The sequence below is a fragment of the Urocitellus parryii genome, chromosome 4, assembly GCF_045843805.1.
Source record: "Urocitellus parryii isolate mUroPar1 chromosome 4, mUroPar1.hap1, whole genome shotgun sequence".
In the NCBI taxonomy this organism is placed as follows: Eukaryota; Metazoa; Chordata; class Mammalia; order Rodentia; family Sciuridae; genus Urocitellus; species Urocitellus parryii.
The window spans coordinates 203940583-203963159 of NC_135534.1; the positions used below are offsets into that span (position 1 = coordinate 203940583).

Here is a 22577-nt window from a genome sequence, read left to right on the forward strand (position 1 = left end):
TGCCCTCCGGCGTCTGTTAGTGTTTTCACTCTGGCAATAAACCGCATTTTTAAACAGTAGGCCCTGGGCCCTGGAGCTGCTGGCTCCAAGTTCTCTCCCAGTCCTTCTCCCCAGGGTCCACCTCTTAATGGCTGGGAGGAGCTGGGGCTGCCGGAGCCCAGACACTGGCTTGGCATATGACATGGGTGCTGCCCCCATCTGTGGAGGGAGATGTGTGACTCAGAATACAAGTGTGCCCTCCGCGGGCCTCCTGGGGCTATTCCAGCACACAGCCGCTCTCCTGCAGCTTGCTGGGAGGTGGCTGGCTGTGAAGGCTTTTTGCCAGTTCATTTGCAGGTGCTCTTTATTTTTTGCTTAAGGATAATAAAATGTTATTTTTAAAAATTTTATTTTTTTAGTTATACATGACTGGAGTGTGTTTTGACATTGGAGTATAACTTCCGATTCTTGTGGTTGTACATGGAGTGGAGTTACAGTGGTCACATATTCATATATGAACACAGGAAAGTGACGTCCGATTCATTCTGCTATCTTTCCCATTCCTATCCCCCTCCCTTCCTCCAACTCCACCCTCCAATCCAGTGAACCTCAGAGACTCCTTTGGTTTTGGGGGATTGGATTATTTCACTTAGCATGATAGTCTCCAGTTCCATCCATTTATCAGCAAATGCCGTGATTTCATTCTTCTTTATGGCTGAGTTATATTCCACTGTGGACAAGTATCACTTGCAGGTGCTCTTAATGTCGCCATGCCCTGCAGGCTGGGACTGAGTTTTGTGATCTGGCTTTTTTGGACCAACATGGTGGAAGAAGAACTCCTCCAGTTGACTTGGTCTGTTAAGTCAGGGGCACCCTGTAACCTTGCTGGACCTGTGTCCCATCCTAGCCTATCAGGGCCAGAGCAAAATGGGCCCTCACAAAGAGGAGGTGAGCTGGACGAGGAAGAGAGGGGGGTCAGAGTCCAGCTCCACGCCAAGGTCTGGAGGTCTCCCAGATAGACCAACCTTCCCGCCCTCATCTCTCCCCAACCCACCTCCCCTCCTCCTGCTGCTCACCTTTAACCTCTGCCCAGTTGTTATTTAACTGAGATTCTGTAGTCAGGAAACCAGCCAGTCCCGGCTGGGATGTCCCTGGGCTGATTCCAGGATGAGGGCAGGAACCCCTCCCTGCAGGCTGGAAAGGCCAGAACTTCTGTCCCAGGCCCATCAGGACAGGGGAGGCCTTGGGAGTCTCCCAGCTTGCCTTCCCCTCTCTGGCTTAGCTGGGCTCACAGTCCCTGCTGCCGCCCTTCGGAGGTGGCCTGGCAGAGGGGTTTATACCTGCGAGTACCCCCCACTCTGGGAGGAGAGCAGGAAACCAAGGGATGACAGGTGCCAGGTTCCTGCCTGTGTCTTGGCCGATGGCTGAGAAGTTGTGGTGGGAAGTGAGCATGGAGTGGCAGAGCTCATCTGGAGGTCCTTCAGCAGTCAAAACTGCCTCCTTCCAGGTAGGCCAGCAGTGACCTGGGCAAGGCGCCTCCCCTTGCTGGCGTGCCTCCCGTGGACGGTGGGTGTAAATATCGCTCAGGGGTTCAACGACTGCAGGCCCAGGGGGGGCCTGGGCTGGACAGTGGGGACAGCTAAAATGTGCTTGGGGAAACTTGAGGGAGAGGTTTCCGGAGAGTGGGGCCATTATTTCCTGTGCTTTTTGACGAGGAGGTCAGGACTCGGCCATTTGGAGATTACTGGACTTTGCTGGGCCCAAGGGCACAGCCCTGGCGCTGTTCTCTGGGCTCTGTGCTTCCTCATCCAGCCTCAGTGCAGTCCTTGGAGGTGGGGATGGCTTGACACATGGGGGTCTGGGGCTCTGAGACGAGGCGCCTGGGATGGGAGCTGGACAGCCACCCTTGGGCTTTCTGCTCAGCTCGGGCAGAGACCGACTGGGCTGGCAGCTCAGGCTGGGCTATGGGGGCCCCCGAGGGGAGGTCAGAATTCATATCCTGACACCAGACAGCTCACCCAGCCTCTTTCTCCTGGGTAGGAGGGGACTGTGAGCGAGCACCTGCCTCCTCTCGGGGCTGCAACCCAAAGTGAAGCTCTGGCTGTGAACTGCAGTGTTGGGGCTCACCCAGCATCCCCCAAAAGGGCAGTGGAGGAGGGGCAGCCCCAGATGGCCAGGGTTTGGGAGTGGAGCCATTTGAAGCCATCCATACCTCCTCACTGTAGAGCCCCAGAGAGGTGAACTGACACCCAGGGACACATGATGGATCATTCTTGGCACTAGGGCTCGGCCTCCCTCAGCCAGGGAGGGAGAACTGAGGATGCACCCCGGGGGCTTCTCACCAGCCATGGGGTCTCCCTCAAGTAAAAGCCAGCTCAAGACCCTGTTGACCAGGTGACCCTAGTCACCTTCCAAGGCACAGGCCAGATGGGAGCAGGGACCAGGATTGATGTGGGGGTGGAGCTTGGCGCCTGATGTTGCAGATTCTCTAAGTGATTAAGCCACTCTTGCTATTAGGCCCTTTTTGTCTGCCTTGAGAAATGGATCTCAGAATACACCCTTCCCTTGAGGGACAGCATGAGGATTAAATGAATTGATGGGTTTGACAGTCTCAGCCCAGTGCAATCCAGAGAGAACTCAAATTAAAAACAGTAGCCAGGGAGGGGCTGGGGTGGTGGCTCAGTGGTGGGTCGCTTGCCTTGCATGCATGAGGCACTGGGTTCAATCCTCAGCACCACATAAAAATAAATAAATAAATGTATTGTGTCCATCTACAACTAAAAAAGAAATCTTAAAAAATAAATAAATAAATAACAGTAGCCAGGGAGCCCCAGCTTGATTAGAGGACTGGGATCAGGACCCACCCAAATCAACCAGAGCTGGATTTAAGCTGAATCTTTGCTCTGCCACTTGCCAGCTGTGACCTTAGCAGGTGATTCCTCTCTGGTTTTGTTTCCTCACCTATAAAATGGGGGAGTTGTGCTAAGGTTTAGCACTTGGCATGGAGGAGACCTGAGAGGTTTTTTTTGTTTTTTTTTTGTTTGTTTGTTTTGGTACTTGGACAAAGGGAGCACAAAAAAAAAATAGTCATCTCTAGTCTTACTACCCAGAGCTAATCACTGTCAGCTTTTAGAGAATACTTCCCAGCTGTTTCCTAAATTATAATTATTTTAAAGAGTAATATCCATACTAGTCATCACTAGGCTTGCTCTATGAACAATGTTTTGTTTTGTTGTTGTTGGGGATTGAACCCAATGCCTTGCATATGCTAGACACGTGCTCTACCATTGAACTATGTTCCCAGGCTCCAGCATTTTTAAATAATTCATAACACTTTTCATTGTTTTTTTTGTTTGTTTGTTTGTTTTTTGCATTATGGGAAATAAGTCCAGGGGGCGCTTGACCACTGAGCTAACTCCCCAGCCTTTTTTTTTTTTTTTTAAAGAGAGAGAGAGAGAGGAGAGAGAGAAAGAGAGAGAATTTTTAATATTTATTTTTTAGTTCTCGGCGGACACAACATCTTTGTTGGTATGTGGTGCTGAGGATTGAACCCTGGCCGCACACATGCCAGGTGATCGCGCTACCGCTTGAGCCACATCTCCAGCCCTCCCCAGCCTTTTTTAAAATATTATTTTTTTAGTTGTAGTTTGATACAATATTTATTTATTTTTATGTGGTGCTGAGGATCAAACCCAGCACCTCGCATGTGCTAGGTGAGTGCTATACTGCTGAGCCACAACCCCAGCTACCACCCCCACACTTTTTTTTTTTTTTTTTTAGGCAGGGTCTAGCTAAATTGCCCAGCCTGATCCCAAATTTCTGGAATTACAGGCATGTGCCACCATGCCCTGCTCATAATATTCTTTTTTTTTTTTTTTTTTTTTTTTAGTTGTTGATGGACCTTTATTTCATTTATTTGTATGTGGTGCTGAGAATCAAATCTAGTGCCTCACACATGCTAGGCAAGCGATAAAACTCTTTTAAAGTTTATTTTGAAATGGCAATACCACCACATAGTTCAAAATCCAAAAGTTACAAAGAAGCCAGGCATGTGGCACGTGTCTATAATCTAGTCTACCTAGTCTAGGCTGAGCCAATGGATTGCAAGTTCAAGGCCACGCTGGGTAGTTTAGTAAGATCCTGTCTCAAAAATGAACTGGGGTACAGTGCAGTGGCACAGTGGCACATGCCTGTAATCCCAGAGGCTTGGGAGGCTGAGGCAGGAGGATCAAAAGTTCAAAGCCAGCCTCAGCAATTTAGCAAGACCCTGTCTCAAAATAAAAATAAAAAGGGCTGGGGATGTGGCCAAGTGGTTAAGCATCCCTGGTTCAGTCCCTGGTACCACCCCTCCTTACCATTCCATTGGTAAGCACAGACTGTGTCAATAGGATGTGAAGAAACTGCTGGCTTGTAGCCTGCCAGAGGGGCACCCACTCTCAAGAGGATAATGTGGCACTGTGTATAGAAATGTTAAGTACAATAACCTTTGACCCAGCTTCTTGGAACTGATCCTTTGGCTGCAAGAAACAGTGAGGGTAAAGTTATGTACTGAACCCTTGATGGCAAAACATTGAAAATAACCTGAGCATCCACTCATGGGGGACCAGCCGGACATGCAATAGTATTTCCACACCATGGAGAACTGGCGGCTTCAGAAACACAAATCAGTCAGCGAGGTAGCTCTTGTATACTAACACAGTTCAGAATGAGATCCTGCCAGGTGTGGTGATGTGTGCCTCTAATCCCAGCAGCGCAGGAGGCTGAGGCAGACATTAGCCTCAGCAACACAAGGCACTAAGCAACTCAGTCAACTCAGTGAGACCCTGTCTCTAAATGAAATGTGACTCAGTGGTTGAGTGCCCCTGAGTTCAACCCCTCGTACCCTAACTACCAAAAAAAAAAAAAATGAGGTCCTGGATAAGGGTTGTAGAGGGCTAGGGATGTAGCTCAGCAAGAGAGCACTTGCCTAGCATGATCCCAGCACCATGAAAGGAAGGGGAAAAAGGGGTTATGGGCCAAGCATAGTAGCCCACACTTGTATTCCCAGCAGATCAGGAGGATTGCAAGTTCAAGGCCAGCCTCAGCAATTTTGCAAGGCCCTAAGGAATTTATGAGACTCTGTCTCAAACTAAAAAATAAAAATGGGCTGGGGGGCTGGACTGTGGCTCAGTGGTAGAGCACTTGCCTGTCATGTGTGAGGCACTGGGTTCAATTCTCAGCACCAAATATAAATAAAGATCCATCAACAACTAAAATGGGCTGGGGATGTAGCTCAGTAATTAAATTCCCCAGGTTCAATTCCTGATACCAAAAAAAAAAAAAAAAAAAGCGGGGGTGTTATGGAATATGTACATTGCAGACTCACCTATACATAGCCTGATGCTATATATGAGCATAAAAGGAAAATTAACATATATTTTAATTGCTTGTAAATGCATAAAATATCTCTGGAAAGATCACAGACTGATAACATTGATTGCTTTTGGGGAAGGAATCAGGATGGGAGCACTTGGGCTCCTGGGGAGGAGGTGTTTTTCTTGTCTACACCTTTCTGGAACTTTGTTTGATATGATGTGTTATACTGCAAAAATATTAGAACTGAAATACAAAATAAATAGTTTTAATAAGGAAAAGAATAGAAATCCATTCTACCCCACTTCTCACCCTTAAATTTTGACACTTGAATGTTTCTCAGCATTGCTGGGCAAGTGGTGCACACCTATAATCCCAGCAATTTGGGAGGCTGAGGTAGGAGGATCACAAGTTTGAGGCCAGCCCAGGCAATTTATCGAGACAGTGTCTCAAAATTAAAACCCAAGGTTCAATCCCCAGTACGGCACAAACAAAATTCCAAGCATCACTCTGAAACTCATTCTCAGAAACTATGGGATACAGGGGTTCACAGGACAGGCGACCTACCTGCCCAAGGCCTTGGCCTTCACTTATAATTTCCCTGAAAAACTGGGATGATCAGTTTGGATCTCCAGAATTTTCAGTGCTGTTTCTTGTCCCCTATGTCTACTTGTTTCCAAGCAGGGCTGAGATCTGTAGCTCAAGGAGTCAAATCATTGGCTCTGTAAATTCACCTGCTCTAGAGAAGCCTTGATCCAGACTTTGCTCAAGGCAGAGGGAAAAGAAATTAAACATCAGAGTTGGGAATGTAGAGAGGGTATGATGCTGTGCACCTGTAATCTCAGTGACTTGGGAGGCTGAGGCAGGAGGATTGCAAGTTGGAGATTAGCCTCAGTGATTTACAGAGACCCTGTATCAGAAATTAAAAAAAAAAAAAAGTGGGCTGGGGTTGTAGTTCAGTGGTAAAATGCTTGCCTAAATACATAGGCACTGGATTTGATACTCAGCATCACATAAAAATAAATAAATAAAATAAAGGTATAGTGTCCATTTACAACTAAAAAATTTTAAAAAAATTTTTTAAAGGGCTGAGGATGTGGCTCAGTGGTAGAGCACCTCTGTGTTCAATTCCCCCCCCCCAAAAAAAAAAAGAAATAAAGAAAAGGAAAAGGAAAGGAATGCTGACAAGGGGGACCTTCTACCTTGCCACAGAAGAGGACATCTGTTCCTAGCATCTCATTGGAGGAATGGTCTAAAGGTTCAATGTCACCTCCTTCAGACTTTGTAGTTCTACAAAAAATACTTGCCCTACAGAGGACAGAACTGACACTAATATCTGTGATTTTACTTACTTATTCATTTAATTTTTGCTGTACTAAGGATTGAACCCAGCACCTTGCACATGTTAGACAAGTGCTCTATCACTGAGCTACAATCAGGACCCTTATATATTTTATTTGTTTGTTTGTTTTGAGATAGGATCTTGATATGTTGCTTGAGACTGACCTTGACTTGCTATTCTTCTGCCTCAAAATCCCTGGGATTGCTGGGATTACAGGTGTTCTTTACTATGTTGGATCCAGTAAATGTTTTTATAATTGACAGATGTTGGAAAAAAGGGCCAGGGGCTGTGGCTCAGTGGTAACGCACTTGCCTGGCATGTGTGAGGCATTGGTTTCAATTCTCAGCACCGCATATAAATAAATAACATAAAGGTCCATCAACAACTAAAAAAATAAAACTAAAATTAAAAAAAAATAAAAAGGAAAAAGGGCCAAAGATGAGTGAGGCCATTTACTGAAATAGACACATCAAAAGATGCTCAAATTCACTACAGCCAGGGAAATGCAGGGAAACCATGAGATTGGACTCTCCACCCAGTGGCCTGGGATCCTCCTCACACACAGCTGGTGGGATGCAGCTACATTGGGGGAAAGCAATACAAACATCCTGGACCCAACACTCCCATTCCATGCAATCTGACTCTTAGAAAAAAAAGTGTCTGGATGCAGATGCCTAGCCATAGCTTCAAAGCCCCACCACAGAGGGAATGCTTTTCTCGGCCAAGTTGGGGGTGCTCCTAGGAAGGCCAGACAGCCATTAAAGACACTGAACTTGCAGTGTCCCCAGAGAGGCAGAGAAGAGAAGTATAGAGACTGAGAATAATTTCTGGTCCTTGGAAACCTGGGGCCAGAATTCAAATCTTGATTTTGTCACTTGAGCAAGGGACTATACTTCTTGTGCCTCAGTTTCCTCACCTGTGTAGCAAGGACGATGAAGGCGCTAGGATTTGTGTTACAGGGTTGATCTGAGGATGGAATGAGCAATTGGGTCCATGGTGTTTAGAGCACATTCTGGTCCAATACATGTCTAGAAGATTCCCTATAAGATTATTGTTGAATAAGAAAATTAAGAGGAATCAGAATATTGCATCGAGGCCCTAAAAATATCTAGTGTGTTTGTGATTTCAAGAGCATAGAAAATTGTGGGATGCACATGCTTGGCTGTCAGTTGGGATTACTCAAGAAGGAAGTGTCTGTTTGAGGGAAAGATAAGCAAAAGAAAAGCGCTTAAAGCTTCTTATTATGTTTATACAACTACTAAATAATATGCATGTATATGTATACAGTTTCAATGATAAAACAAGAAGGAAACTAAAATAGGAAAGCACCCCTCTCCACAGAGACCTGGGGGTGCCAGCAGTGTGCCAAGAGCAGAAGTCCTGCTAATGATGGACTCTTCCCCAACATCACTTGCTATTTCAAAGCAGTTTCTGATAAATATTTACCTCAATGCAGGAAAGAGGGAGAGAGGACAGCGGTACCGAGATCCCATCAGTAATTTGAAGGATGGCCTTTTATCCAGGGATTTTCCCTAGTGCAGCACCCCCTCTCCCTTTCTGAGCCTCAGCTGTCATAAGGATCTCACGATGACACTTTTTCATGCTAGCACAAATGGGGAGCCTCCTCATTACTGCTTAACCCCCTCCCCCATGCCCCTCAAATCCATTCTCCATACAGTAACACAGCCCCAGGGCGCTTCCCAAGTACAAATCCGATCATGTCCTTCCTCCATAAAACCATTTTAATGCCATCAAATTTAATCCAAATTCTTTATGGCGCTGAGACTCCGCAGTAAATCCGGCGTCCCGGTACTGGGAGCAGCCCCAGGTGAAAGCGCCCAGTTTTCTCTTTGATCTTTGCTTTTCACACACGGCTCCCCTCTTTGCCTGGAAGTCTCTCCCCACACCCCATAGGCTTCAGCTGGGACGTCGCTTCCTCCAGGAAGCCTTCCCAAGCCCCTCAGGGTCGGTTAGGGGCTCCGAGAGGGTAGAAGCCCGGGCTTTGTCACATTCCCGAGGCCAGAGGTCGCATCCCCGGTGCCTGCCCCGAGTCGGGGCTTTTCGGGATAGGAATTCGGTGACCTCCATAAGGTGTCCGCCAGCTCTGTCACTCGATCCGGGCCGGGAGCAGGGGCTGAGGGCTGCTGACAGGGACTGGCTATTTTGGGACGTGCGGCAGGGTCCTACGGAGGGTGGTGACTAAAGGAGTGCATATCCCTTTAAACGAAAGGCCGCGAGGGGAGCGCGCCTCGGAAGCACTCGGAGCTGCCGGGCGCTCGGGGTCCTGCCCCCCCACCAGGACGGCTCAGGGGAAGGCGCCGATTCCTATTGGTGCAGAGGAGGTCTTGGGCGGCGCTGATTGGCCGAGGGCAGGGGCGCGTCAGGGCGGGGCGGGCGTTTCCCGCCCGGCCTAGCTCTCCCGCGCACCGGGACTATGTGGTGGGCGCGGAGCCACCTGCGCGCGGCTCTGTCCCTGGCAGCTGTGCCTGCGCGTGGTGCAACGCCCGAGGGCGCGGCGCGGCGGGAGTTGAGCGCGCGGCCCGCGCCGCAGGAGCCCGGCATGGAGTATCAGGTAGCTGGGGGGCCGGCGGGGGGCGGTGGCGCAGTGACACGTGGGCCGGACTCCGCCAGCTTTGGGGAAACCGGCAGCTTGGGACGGGGGACTCCGGGGGCGGGGACAGGGAACAGGAAGTTGGGCTCCGGTCGCCGGATTTCGGAATTCTTAGGCTGTTAGTGTCCCCCAGTAGAGAGGGAAGGGACGTTGGTGATAAGATCGAGAGATCCAGAGGCACAATTGGTCTCAGGAATAACAGCACCCTCCCGAGTCTGCGCCATCAGTGCAGGGGGCGCTGGGGGACGGAATTCGGGAGTCTGGGAGCGCTGTCTCCGGGATTCAGAAAATTAGGGACCCAAGGGCCTGGAATGGTGGGGCGAGCAGGAATCAGGGGCCGTGGAGGGCCCAAGAATCAGGAACACAGAAAACATGTGCGGGTGCTGTGCCAGGACCTGGTGACCAGAGACCAGAACCTGAGGCCAGGCAGGCTGGTGGCACTGGTTTGAGGGGAATGGGGCCTCCATCCTACCCACGAAGCCTCGAGGGCAAGAGTCACAGTTCTGAGGCCTGAGGGGAAATAAACAGCACCCCTACTCCCCATGCCCTGTGGCTTCTCCAGATGTGGAATCTACCTGGCCCTTCTGATGGAAGACCCTGCTCTTCTCCACCTGGTTGCTTCAGGCAGCTGTGCTCTGGGTCAGAATGTGGAACCCCAGAGTCCTCAGGATTAGATGTAGAATCTAACTCCTCCAGGAGTTCCAGAATTCTAAGATCCTAGCATGTGGTTCTGGCCTGAGCCTAGTAGGAGCCAGAATGGTGGTGGAGGGAATGAGGGCCAAGCCTCATAAGGGCCAAGTATGAGGGTGAAGACCCAGTGGATAAGGTCCTGGGAGCCAAAGCAGGAAGCAAAGCTGGTTCCGTTAGTCTTGCTGCCCTCTCTGCCTGGCACTCCCTGGGTGGGGTTGAACTGCCGCAAGCTCCCATCTTTGCCAGAGTTGGAAAGATGCCACTGCTCTCTCCCCATTGCTTAACCTATAGGCTGGGGCAGAAGGGCTGTCTTGGTAGGCCTAGTACCCTGGCTTGGTCACTGGTATGCTGGGTGCCTGTGTCCCTAAGAACCCTTAGTGAACCTTAATCTGCTACCTGGGGACTGTGGTTACCAGGATGCCGTGCGCATGCTCAACACCCTGCAGACCAATGCCAGCTACCTGGAGCAGGTGAAGCGTGAACGGGGTGATCCACAGACACAGCTGGAAGCTATGGAGGTGTACCTGGCACGGAGTGGGTTGCAGGTAATGAAGGAAAAGCCTGTGACTACTCTTGACACCCCCACCCCCAGTCTGCCTGAGAATGCCGTGGCTGAGATGGGGACCTCATCTCTCTGTTCCAGGTGGAGGACTTGGACCAACTGAATATCATACATGTCACTGGGACCAAGGGGAAGGTGAGGGGCAGGACCCATGGGTCAATGTCCACTTGGTAGGCTGGTGGAGTAGGGCCTGTCCACGTAACACCTTTTCTTTCCAGGGCTCCACCTGTGCCTTCACTGAACATATCCTCCGGAATTATGGCCTGAAGACAGGATTCTTTAGGTACTGAGTTGGGAGGGTTGTGTCTCCTAGCTCTCTGGGGGCTGTGGAACCAGAGTGAGGTCAGCTGCAAGGCCCCGGATTCAATCCCCAATGCCACAGTGAGGGAGGGTGGGGGCGGAAAGGAAAAAAGAAATGGAGAGAAGGGCTCAGTGTGAGAGGGTGTTTGGCGATTCAAATCCAGCCACATCATTTAGTGATGTGCTGAGAAGTATGTCATTAGGCAGTTTTGTTGCACAAGCATCACGGATAGACTTATGTTAGTCAGTGTTCCATCAGTACCTGACAAGAACAACTGAGAGAAGGAAAAGTTTATTTTCACTCAAGGTTTAGTTCACAGTCATCTAACTTCATTGCTCTGGGCCTGAGCGAGGGAGAACATCATGGTAGAAGGGCGAGGTGTAGGAAAGCTGTCAGCTCTTGGAAGCCAGGAAGCTGAGAGAGAGAAAGAGCAGGCACACCCCTTGATATACTTCTTCCAACTAGGTCCTGCCTTCCAGTAGTCCATTCACCTATCAGTGGATTAATCCAGTAAATGGATTAATCTACTGATGAGGTCAGAGCCCTCATGATTTTATCATTACCTAAAAGCCCTGCTTCTGAACCTTTCTGTTCTGGGCACCTTGCTTTCAACACCTTAGCTTTTGGGTGGACACTCCAGATCCAAGCCAAACAGTACTTATATAACTAAGATGTGATATCACTACGTGATGTAATCTTACAGGATTATGTGTTCCATCCGTTGGCCGAAATGTTATGTGACACATATAAGGCAATGATCTGTCTTCTAAAATAATATTTTTGGGTAGAAGCCTTAACTGTTGGCTTGGGTCCATGTGTCTTTGTGGCCATCCAGAGATGTGGCATAAACACAAAAGAATGGGCCTTGTCCTTGAGGGCAGAAAGATAGACATGTGTTAGCAGAGTGACTGATTGGTGTGTGATGGGGAGAGCAAGGGATTTTTGGAGCCCTCAGAACAGGCTAGACCATGATGAGAGTGAGGGGCCTTTCCCTCCCTCTGAAGGGGGTGTCTTACATGAGACCTGTGATGTAGGGTGGGCCAGGTCTTGATGCGGGGAGTGCAGTGCAAGGGCCTGGAGATAGAAAGGGGAAGATGGGGGCTGGAGGGACTAAAAACAGCCCAGAGGGAGTGGGGCACAGGGAGAAGCCCAGGGGCAGGGAGAGGTGAGGCCTAGAGACCAGGACATCAGCCTCTGCAGGGCCTGAGAGGATGTGCGAGGAGCTGGGTCTCTCTTGAGGGCCTCAGGAGCCTTGGGAGGATATTCAGCAGGGGAGTGACTTGGTCAGATGTGTCTTTCCAAAGACAAGTTTGACTGCAGGGCAGGGGAAGGCCCTGGGGCTTGGAAAGGGAGTCCCGATGACCCGTCTCCCGGCAGCTCTCCCCACCTGGTGCAGGTGCGTGAGCGGATCCGCATCAACGGGCAGCCCATCAGCCCTGAGCTCTTCACCAAGCACTTCTGGCGCCTCTATCACCAGCTGGAGAACACCAAGGTGCCCATGCCAGGGTGGGGTAGGGGGTGCTGCACATTCTAAGACCCCATCATCCCAGAGCAGGGGCTGTGGGGGCCCGGACCCTAATGCGTTTCTGTGCCACAGGATGGCAGCTGTGTCTCCATGCCCGCCTACTTCCGCTTCCTCACACTCATGGCCTTCCACGTCTTTCTCCAAGAGAAGGTGTGTGCTCACTCCCAGAACACTGGATCTGAGGCATTGGGGACAGGACCTCAGTAGGCTGGGACTCCTGGTTCTAGATGACATCGGTGTACCTGCTACTCCTGCCATTGCCATCTGGTTTTCTGCAGGTGGACCTGGCAGTGGTGGAGGTGGGCATCGGCGGGGCTTACGACTGCACCAACATCATCAGGTGAAGGCAGCGCCTATGGACTGGAGTGGGTCTAGGAACCAGGCCTTCTGCTGCCCAGTGGTTCAGGGTGGGGCGTCCTGACCTTTTTGTCTTCTGCAGGAAACCTGTGGTGTGTGGAGTGTCCTCTCTCGGCATCGACCACACCAGCCTTCTGGGGGACACAGTGGAGAAGATTGCATGGCAGAAAGGGGGCATATTTAAGGTGATCAGGCAGGCTGGGGGCAGGGAAGTACATGGGGGCCTGGCCCTGGCCCCAGGTTTAGAGGAGTAGGGCTGGGACAGGCCTTTGTGTCCTGACTCAGGACAAGGTCCTGGCCATGAGCAGGGTCTGGGTTCTTGTCCTGCCTTCACAGTGTGGAGCAGGTTGTGCCCTTCTCTGGCCTCAGTCTCCCCATTGAAACACAAGGGACGAGAGGCTGAGTGGCGGTTCAGACCCAGATCTGTGGGGGCCAGAGAGGGAAGGGTGGAGGACCCCGGCCACCCATCTCACTCTTCCTGGCCCATGCAGCATGGCGTCCCTGCCTTCACCGTGCTCCAGCCAGAGGGTCCCCTGGCTGTGCTGAGGGATCGAGCCCAGCAGATCTCAGTGAGTGGGACTGGATGGGGCGGTGGTGGGCGGGGAGGGTCTGGGCTGCCTGGAGAGGCGCTTTCTCCTGGGGACCTCAGCGTGCTTGTCCCTGCAGTGTGGGAGCTGCCCAGCCCTGCAGCTGCTGTCCCCTGGAACATCTCTGGGTTCTGGAGCAGGGCCCCGTGGGCTCTGATAGATGGGCATGGGAGGGCTTTCTGCTCAAGGTGGCGGTGGCAACTCTGCTGACTGCCTGCCACCCATCTCCCTGCAGTGTCCTCTCTACCTGTGCCCTCCACTGGAAGCCCTGGAGGAAGGGGGGCAGCCACTGACCCTGGGCCTGGAGGGAGAGCACCAGCGGTCCAACGCGGCCTTGGCTTTGCAGCTGGCGCACTGCTGGCTGCAGTGGCGGGACCACCAGGGTGAGTGGCCTGGCGAGTGGGCAGGTGGGGGGCAGTCACGGGAGCCTGCCTCTGAGGGTCCTGAGCATGGTGGGCCTCACACACTCCATAGGCGTCAGGAAGCTGAAGGTGTCCAGGCCAAGTGTGCCATGGCCGCTGCCCCTGGCACCCGTGTTCCAGCCCACATCCCACATGCGGCACGGTGAGTCGGACCTTCCTGCCCAGCCAGGACCACCACACATCTTTGTGCCCCTTCAGATGTCTCTTTTGGCTTCCTGTTTGTCACTTTGAGAGGGTGCCTAAGGGTCTGTATCTCCCTGACCTTGAGTTCACGAATCTGTCTGAGCCCCAGTTTCCCATCTGCCAAATGACGATGACAGGACCCACGGCCAGGTCTGTTGTGAGGATTTGCTGAGGTGACATCAGTAAGGTGCTGAGCCCAGGGCCTGGAAGATGTGGGAGAAGTGCCCAGCCAGTGGTAGCTACTGTCCCTGTCATTGTCATCATCAGGCCATCTGCTTCTTGTCCTCCCAGAAGCCCTCAATGCATAGTAGGTGCTCATGCTGTCACACCCCTCAAAAGATGGTTTCAACATACCCACTGTGCCTGGCTGGCTGTCAGGGGTTAGTGACAGTGCTGGAACAGATCTCGGACAATAGCCTAGCCCCGCCCTGGCACTGAGAGCTCAGGGCTCTCCAGCTGTCAGGTGGAGCTAGTGTATGATGGCAGCCCCTTCTCAGGGTGGCCTGGAAGGTTCCACCAGGTGAGGCAGGCTAAGCCTCAAACCCAACAACTAGCACCCGTAAGAAGCTCTTGGGTTGATGCCCCTTAGCAGTGGCAGCCTGTGGGGACAGTGTGCTTGGAGTTTGGGCAGAGCTGAGGACTAGGGTGGGAGAGGATCCCGAGCACTGCCTGCCTCTACCAGGGCTTCGGGACACTGAGTGGCCAGGCCGGACGCAAGTGCTGCGGCGGGGGCCCCTCACCTGGTACCTGGACGGGGCGCACACCACCAGCAGTGTGCAGGCCTGTGTGCGTTGGTTTCGCCAGTCCCTGCAGCGAAGTGAGAGGCCCAGCTGGTGAGGATGGCAGGGGCGGGGCCTTGGGCAGGGCTGGGACAGGACCACAAAGAAGGGACTGGAGGTGCTGTTCTGACCTTGGTCTGGTTCCTTTCCCCTGGTGCAGTGGGCCTGAGGTGCGGGTCTTGCTCTTCAACTCCACTGGCGACAGGGACTCCGCAGCCCTACTGAAGCTACTGCAGGTGAGGGGCCAGGTGGGGGGTGGCCAGCAGCCCAGCAGCCCTGGTTCTCGCTGTGGGAACCTGGATCTCCTCAGCTCCTGAATTGTACTGAGGGTCAAGTGCAAACACAGGCACTCTGGGGAGTCGGACTTGGCCAGGGTTCGGGGAGGGCCACGTGGTGGTTAAAGGTGCAGGCTCTGCACTCACATGCCATGCCCTGTTAGTCACTGGCATGTGACGCTGGACAAGAAGTGGCATTTTCCTGAGCCTCAACATGCCTCTCCATGAAATTGGATTGCCACTAAGATACCGCCTGTGTTTGGGGACCCCAGCCTATCAGGGCTGAAGTGGCTCTTAGGGATCATCTCCCATTTCACAGACCCAGGAGCTGGGGCTGTTCATGTCCAGAACCTTGTCTATTTGTGCAAGCTCTTTCCTCTGGATTTGGGGCCTGCTCCCTAGTTGGGCGACCTTAAGCAAGTTTCTGCCCAATCCTCCCTCCCCCATCTGCACAGTAGGTGGTACCCTTGTCACCAACCCAGAGGCCAGACAGGTACCTGGAAGCAGAGGGGAGTGGGCTGGTGCCATGGCTGGGCTTCTGCACTGTCAGTCTAGTTCAGGGAGGGGCAGTGCCTTGAGAGAGCTTGGGTGGCATGTGGAGGTCAGGGTGGGTGATGTCCCCTCAGGAGTGTGACACCATGTCTTTCCCTTGGTCTTCAAGCCCTGCCAGTTTGACTATGCTGTCTTCTGCCCCAACCTGACAGAGGTGGCATCCACAGACAATGCAGGTGAGAGGGGAAAGATGTGGTCCCTGAGGGTGGGCTGGGGATGGGGCATTATGTTTTTAAATAGTTTGAAATACTGTTGTAAAAAATGCAGATCCCAGGCCCTGCGTCAACCTGGGGAGAATTCTGGAATCTGTATTTTTTAACCAGGCCTCCCGGACATCCATTGCCCAGGAGGGTGGTGAGGCCTGGGGAGAGCCTGAGCTTAGTGGGCGGGATCCTCTGGCTGGCTCCCAGGCCTCAGGCAAGTTGTTGAAATGGCCCGAGGCTCCGCCTCCTCACGTGTCTGCTGTGGGGGCCGCCAGCAGAGTCTGTTGAGGTGAGGTGTACTGAGCCTGATGCTAAACTGAGGTGCACACCGCATACCTGCCCCTTTCTTCTGTCTCATTCCCCACTCCCCGTCCCTGTCCCCTTCACTGACATGCCTGGCTCTGTACCCCACAGACCAGCAGAACTTCATGGTGACGTTGGACCAGGTGCTGCTCCGCTGCCTCCAACACCAGCAGCACTGGAGCTGCCTGGACGAGGAGCAGGCCCGCCGGGACCTCTGGCGGCCCTCCAGCCTGGAGCCTGGCGGCCCGGCACCCCTGCGGCTGGCCCCACGTGGCCCGCGGCCCTGCAGCTCCAGCTCCCTGGTCTTCAGCTGCATCTCCCACGCCTTGCAGTGGATCAGCCAAGGCCGGGACCCCATCTTCCAGCCACCCAGCCTCCCCAGGGGCCTCCTTGCCCACCCCACGGCAAGCAACGGGGCCAGTGTGCTCCGCGAGGCTACTGCGATCCACGTGCTGGTCACGGGCAGCCTGCACCTTGTGGGCGGTGTCCTGAAGCTGCTGGAGCCCTCCTTGACCCAGTAGCCAAGGTGGTGGGGTTGGGGGTGGGAGCCTCCCACACCTGCCCCGGCTTAGCACCACGAACTTACACCAGGTGCCTTTTGATTTCTGCTTTCCTGATTCGGAGACTACCCCAGGCTGTGGGTGTTGGAGTGGGAATGTCCTGTCCCTGGGGTCCTGTACCTTGCTTGCAGCCAGGACAGCAGGGCTTCCAGGGCCCCAACGGTTGTAGGAGGCCCGCAGCTCAGCCCATTTCCCTGCCACCCCACCTGCCTCCTGGCTCGGACTCAGCTCATGGAGTGAGTTGCCTGGCCATGCTTAGGGTTCTGCTTGGGGCTGGGCACTATCTTTCCTTCTCCCAGGGCCTCTGGAGAAGGAGAGAACCCCTGCCTTGAGCACCCTGGGAAAGAGCATGGCTGGAGTAAATTAAACCCTGTCAATTTTTTTCAATGGAAAAACCTTGTTCCTTCATCAGATGACAGGGGGCTGGGGCTGTAGCTGCTGTAGCAACCAGATTGTGTAGAGGGAGCCCTGGGTCAGTGGCCTAAGTTCTCTGCGTCTGAGCCTCAGGTGGCCTGTCTGTGAGAAGCCTGGACCGACATTCGTGGGCCACATGCCAGGTACTGGTTTGTAGCCCTTGCGAAGACCATGTGAACTAGGAGGCGTACTCGGTTTGTTGATGAGGGACTGGCTGGCTCCAAGAAGCTATGGGAGCTGCCCACAGTCACACAGCCAGTAAGCAGCAGGTCCAGGGTTAGAGCCCAGAGTTGTCGGGGGCTTGTGTCCTGAACCCAGAGCAAGTGGCATGGCACCTCCTGGTGTTTGTTCTCTCGAAGCCTCGATCCCAAGGCTGTGCCACCAAGTGAGTGGCAAAGGGGACTTTCAATCAAACCTGCTGTGCCCTGGCCACCTGCTACTGCTCAAGATGCCACATTTGCCACCATGCCATCCTAGTGGGCAGCACTGCTCTACGCTGCCCCCTCCTCATTGTTCCAGAGGCCCCTCCCCTTTGCCCAGCCCAGCCCAGCACGGGTTTCAGGTCTGATTTATTGATGGTGAATATACAGGGGTGAGCCCAGGACAAGCAGCCTGGCCACTCTCCACCTGCTGCCTGTCCAGTGGCCTGGAGGGGGTCACCATGTGGCAGTGGTGGGGGGAGCTAGGCTCCCTCACCCCACTATTCTTGCTGCCTTCTGGACTCTCAGACCGGGCGCCTCTTGGCTTCTGTTTCCCCCACCAAAGTTGTACCAGTTCAGGTGTGGAGGCCACGGGCACCAGGTCAAGGTGGCCTTGGGCTGGGCCCCTTTTCCTTCCCCTGGCGGAGGTGCTGTTGGCCTGGGCGGCTGGGCCCCGGCACAGTTCGCCAGCGCAGCATCCAGGTTAAATGGCTGGGACTGGAGTTTCTGTCAGCAGTGGACGTACAAGGCAGTCATCTCTGTGGTCCTGGGCAGCTGTGTCGCAGAGCCCCTGGGTTTGGAGGTTCTTGGAATGGGGTGGGGGGACCCCATGGTGTTCCAAGTTGGTGCCCCCGCTGGCAGCAGGCCCCTGAGAGGGGGGCGGGCAGGGCTGGTGCAGAGAGCATGCTCCGTCCTCAGTTGAGTGGAGGCACTGGGGTCCTGGGGAGAGTTGGTGGCCAGTGGTTCCCAGCTGGTGGCTGCTCAGTCTCTCCGGCAGGGGGGCGCCCAGGGTTCCGGGCTGGGGGCTACGCCATGCTGCTGGTGGAGCAGGGGGTGCTCTGGGTGCTCCCGATGCTGTGGTTGGTGCTGCTGCTCTCAGAGGAGGCCGGGGCAGCCACCGCCACCACGGGCTCCCGCTTGCTGGGGGGACCTGGGGGCGGGGCAGGGGCGGAGGTCAGGGCCCCGGCCAGGGCTCCCCACTCCCTCTGAGGCTTTGCCGGGCTGCCCCAGGTGGTGGTGGGGGCCCTGGGTGCTCCCTGCGGGGGCCTGGGATACTCACGCGTGTGCGAGTAGATGTACCAGAGTGCCGCAGTGAGCAGGGCCCCGATGAGGAAGGCGCCAAAGGTGATGCCCAGCACGGTGGACAGGACCAGGCCTTTGCCTGAAGGACCAAAGCAGTGGTCAGCCCAACCCCGCCCTGTTGCGCGGGCCAGGAGCAGGGGTTTGGGTGCTAGTTCTGGCTCTGCCACTGACCCTGACCTCTTCATTCAGCAGATGGGCTGGCCACACCCATGCCCAGCACTAAGCTCTGACCCTCCACCCAGAAGGCCCAGCCAGCCAGGCCTACTGGGCCATGCCTCGGCCTCCGAAGCCTGGCAGAGGCATTACTGGGGAGTAAGGATGGTACAGTCATCTAAGAATGAGAAGGGCCTCGGGCTCCAGAGCCTGTCCAGCCCTACAGAGTGACCTTTCTTCAGCCTCTGCCCCTCTCTGAGCCCTATGCCAGCTAGGAACAGGCCAGAGCACCTCCCAGGGCACTTCAGCTCTGCAGGAGTTGTCCCAAGCCTCAGTCCTTCCACCCTCCTGTCTCCTGTGACCACAGGCCAGGCAGCCTCCCCTCGAGCCTCTGACTTTCCATCTGTGCAGGGGAGCATTTGCCCTGCTTTTTTGGTCCTGGCTGTGGGCTGGGGGACCACCCTTCCTGGATGACAAAGTGCCTGCCACCTCTAGGGGAGCTAGTGAAGAAACTGGAGGGCACTGGACTGAAGAGGTGTCTCCCACACTGGGGGCCTCAAGGAAGCAAGAAGGCCAGTACCCCTCACAGTGCCTCATGTTCCATCCAGCAGGCCCCGCCCCTCAGCAAGGTTAGCCAGTGACCAAGGGGGTGGAGAAGAGGCCTGCAGTGTTCCACAGGGTGGTCACAGCAGAGGCTCCATCAAGATGCAGCCTACAGTGTGCTGTTCCAGCCACTGGGACTCTGGGGACTCTGCCCCTTTCCGGGGCTTCTCACCTGAGATCCTTCAGCTGTCCCCTGATTCCCACTCAGCTAACCAAGCAAACCCCAGAGAGACCCAGGGGAACTCACCAGGCGGGCCAGGGCTGACGATGCTCAGGCGCATGGAGACAGTCTTGTGGACTTCCTGAGGGGGAGGGGAGAGAGGAGTGTGGCGCAGGCTTTGGGAGGCAGTGTCCTTCTCTCCCTGGCTCTGCGCCCCTGGCTGTCACAGCCCAGCCTAAAGCCCTGACTGTGAGTCCTGCCTCTACCACGGTCCAGCTGGGAGCTGGCGGGCGAGCCTGGGGATCTGCTGGGGGATGGCATCAAGCCACAGTCCTGCCAGGGACTTTCCTATGAGTCCCTGCAGCCCCTGACGCCTGTGGGCACCGTGGGGCGCCCATTACCCTTGCACACACCTCAATGAGCCAGGTGATGAGCAGCTCGGAGGCCCAGGCTTGCTGGCCAGAGGGAAAGGCCCACTTAGGGGCAGCCCCAAAGACACCCCCCCCCCCAGCCTCATACAACCAGGGCAGTTTTTGATAGTGAGGAACTTTCCACGTAAAGAGCTGGGGTGACCCTGAAAACGTGTCCAGCACTGAGTGCCTGAGAGCAAAGATTCACTGGACCATGAAGCATTGGCACCAGCAAAGGCAGAAAGTGAGGATTTTGTGTCCTCCTTTCCTAGGGCCCCATCCATTGGGATCACTTTGGTGATCATACCACATGGTGGGTAGATTGCTGGGGGAAGGACAGATGTCTGGGTGGGACAGTGGTATTATTGATGAATGGACCTGCGGACAGAAGGAAAATGGACAGATGGAAGCTGGAGCTGCAGATTCTGCCCAAGACAAAGCAATCCCACCAGAAGGCTGTAGGTGGCAGCAAGTGCCCCCAGAGCCCGGCTGTCAGACCACAAGCATGACTCTGGCTCTGCCCCTCACCAGGTGGTCCCACATCCCCCTGTAGGGCCACATCCCTGCCAGAGCTGGAAGCCACTGTTGAAGCCGGCCTGGACCAGGCTCCACTCACCTGGGACCAGGTCCTGGGACGAAGGGCCACAGTGCAACTGAGGGTGCCAGCTGTGGGTGTGGGCACCATGTAGACACGGAGGAGGAAGCTGAAGCGTAGGTCACCCTCAGGGCTGGGGGACAGCATGCTCACACAGCTGCCCTTGGCTGCCCGGCCCTGGATGAGTTCCACCGTGTCTGCCTCAGGCCCCAAGTCTAGGTGGCAGCTGTCAAGCTGAAGCACGACCTCAGGGATCAATGGGGACATGCCCACCTGCATGGAGAGGTGGGGGGAAGGGTGTGGGCAGCTCTTCTTGACCCTTCACCTCTGTTCTTTGGAAATAGCCAGAAGGCAGAGTTCCCACCCCTGAATCCTCACAGTAGGACAGACAGGGTCTGCCTGGAGCAAATAGAAGGGTGACATCCAATCAGTGACTGAGAACAATACCATCCCTCTCTGTCCCTCCCGAGCCCTCAGGCCAGCTCCCTCCACTGGAAGTTTAATTCTGGTCTTTTCTGTAGTAATGTTGGAAAGAATGTTGGAAGTCCTAGGAATCCAGAGGACTTGGGGAGTAACTGGGCCCACCTAATACCTGCACAAAGCCCTGTTGCCCCAGCTCGATGGTGCTGGAGGCCTGGAGGAAGTGTGGGCTGAGGTAGAGGCCCAGCCGGAAGGAGAGGCCATCTGTGTTGATGCACTGCACCTTTTTCTGTGGGAGCACAGGAGGGAGACTTGGTCAGGTGGGTGGCACCACCAGGAAGGAGGGGCGGGCTGGCAGCAGTCCTCTTGTCGCCTCCTTACCAGCTTCTTTCATACTGGGGACTGAACCCAGGGCCACTCTACCACTGAGCCACATCCCCAGCCCTTTTTTATGTTTTATTTTGAGACAGGATCTCCTTAAGTTGTATGATCTGCCCACAGCCACACAGCCAGGGCGTGCTAGGACCCTCCGACCTGAGAGGCTGACGGCAAAACCCACACAGCATCTCCCGTGTACAGAAGGGGAGACTGAGGCACACTGGAAACACCTGGGTTGACAAGATCATGGCCCCAGCCCCCAGCACCAGACCCTCCCTGGACCAGGTGGCAGCATAGTGACCATCCATCTTACCCGAAGTGGTGATAAGCCAGATAGGAAATTGACCACCACCTGCAGAGACAGAGCAAGGAGCTATTTAGAACCGGAAAGGACCCAGAGGGTCTCCCACCGGACACACCCTCTTATGGATGTGGCCAAACCGCACCTGTGCCACCGAGTGCCAGACCTTGCTCCCCCAAACACCCCTCAGCCTGGAGCACTGGGGGACAGTTGCAGGGACACCTTTCTGGCCCAGCCCTACCTCATTGCTGATCACGTGTGTGGTCACCTCCATGCCACAGCTGGAGTAGGTGCTGCGCAAGACGAGCTGATCAGCGCTGTCCTCAGCCTTGCAGCTGGGGTCCCAGAAGGTCAGGCCTGTGATGGTGCACCTGAGAGCCTGGGCCAGGGAGGGTGGCACTGTTAGGAGGCCCAGGCTCCCTGGGGCCGGACCCTTACTGCCAGCACCAAGGACTGCTCATGGCTCAGCAGTCCCAATCCCCAGCCCCTCTGCTCCTCTCCCTTTTGTGCGACCTCATCATCCTGAACCATTTAAGACAAAACTTTTCTTGAACTTCTTTCTTTTTGGACTCCACCTTGTACTAAGCAATAATATCTGTGACTTCAAGAGTCTGATTTCCTTCATTAATATTTTAATTTTATTTTTTTTTAAAGAGAGAGTGAGGAGAGAGAGAGAGAGAGAGAGGAGAATTTTTAATATTTATTTTTTAGTTCTCGGCGGACACAACATCTTTCTTGGTATGTGGTGCTGAGGATCGAACCTGGGCTGCACACATGCCAGGCGAGCGTGCTACCGCTTGAGCCACATCCCCAGCCCTAATACTTTTATTTTAATGTAAGTTTTAAACTAAAACCGTTCATTAGGGGTCCACGTATAATCATCTCTCACACCCCGGGGCATGCAGACCCTAGTGGCAGAATGCACCTTCAGATCTGGGGTGTGCAAACTTTTCCTATAAAGGACCTGACAGTAAATATCTCAGGGGGGGGGCCATATGGTCTTTGTCGTAATCGCCCAGCTTTTTTTTAATCACCCAGCTTTGTTCTCATAGCCTGAA

The 22577-nt window shown here is 54.2% G+C and overlaps 2 protein-coding genes across 4 annotated transcripts in view; one reads left to right on the forward strand and one right to left on the reverse strand.

Moving 5' to 3' along the window:
• Positions 1-1189: 1189 nt before the first annotated feature.
• Fpgs (folylpolyglutamate synthase) lies at positions 1190-16970 on the forward strand. Of its 3 annotated transcripts, none has more exons than XM_026386473.2 (15): positions 1190-1486; positions 10391-10519; positions 10618-10671; positions 10755-10819; positions 12215-12329; positions 12435-12512; positions 12641-12702; positions 12802-12904; positions 13211-13288; positions 13542-13689; positions 13781-13870; positions 14594-14744; positions 14851-14926; positions 15627-15693; positions 16135-16970. In XM_026386473.2, the coding sequence occupies exons 1-15, from the start codon at positions 1364-1366 to the stop codon at positions 16542-16544; spliced, it is 1749 nt and encodes a 582-aa protein (XP_026242258.2). In that variant the 5' UTR covers positions 1190-1363; the 3' UTR covers positions 16545-16970. The 3 variants fall into 3 exon arrangements, with proteins under 3 accessions (XP_026242258.2, XP_026242257.2, XP_077653243.1); XM_026386472.2 differs by lacking the exon at positions 1190-1486 and adding an exon at positions 9096-9245; XM_077797117.1 differs by lacking the exons at positions 1190-1486; positions 13781-13870 and adding an exon at positions 9096-9245.
• A 579-nt stretch (positions 16971-17549) lies between these two features.
• Eng (endoglin) overlaps positions 17550-22577 on the reverse strand; it is a 32017-nt gene continuing 26989 nt past the window's right edge. Inside the window, exons 10-16 of the mRNA XM_077797118.1 lie at positions 21761-21898; positions 21532-21570; positions 21013-21129; positions 20442-20693; positions 19503-19557; positions 18477-18578; positions 17550-18347 (exon numbers count right to left, since the gene is read on the reverse strand). Of these exons, the coding sequence (XP_077653244.1) occupies positions 18223-18347; positions 18477-18578; positions 19503-19557; positions 20442-20693; positions 21013-21129; positions 21532-21570; positions 21761-21898 (828 nt within the window). The 3' untranslated portion in view covers positions 17550-18222. The remainder of the gene's footprint in view (positions 18348-18476; positions 18579-19502; positions 19558-20441; positions 20694-21012; positions 21130-21531; positions 21571-21760; positions 21899-22577) is intronic.

What these genes read in the sequence shown, in the direction of transcription:
- Fpgs (XM_026386472.2), top strand. Translation starts at nt 9,108, where the DNA reads ATGTGGTGGGCGCGGAGCCACCTGCGCGCGGCTCTGTCCCTGGCAGCT. An exon ending in CTGAAGACAGGATTCTTTAG is followed by an intron (nt 10,820 to 12,214) that starts GTACTGAGTTGG and finishes GTCTCCCGGCAG; the next exon opens with CTCTCCCCACCTGGTGCAGG. An exon ending in GCAGTGGCGGGACCACCAGG is followed by an intron (nt 13,690 to 13,780) that starts GTGAGTGGCCTG and finishes CACACTCCATAG; the next exon opens with GCGTCAGGAAGCTGAAGGTG.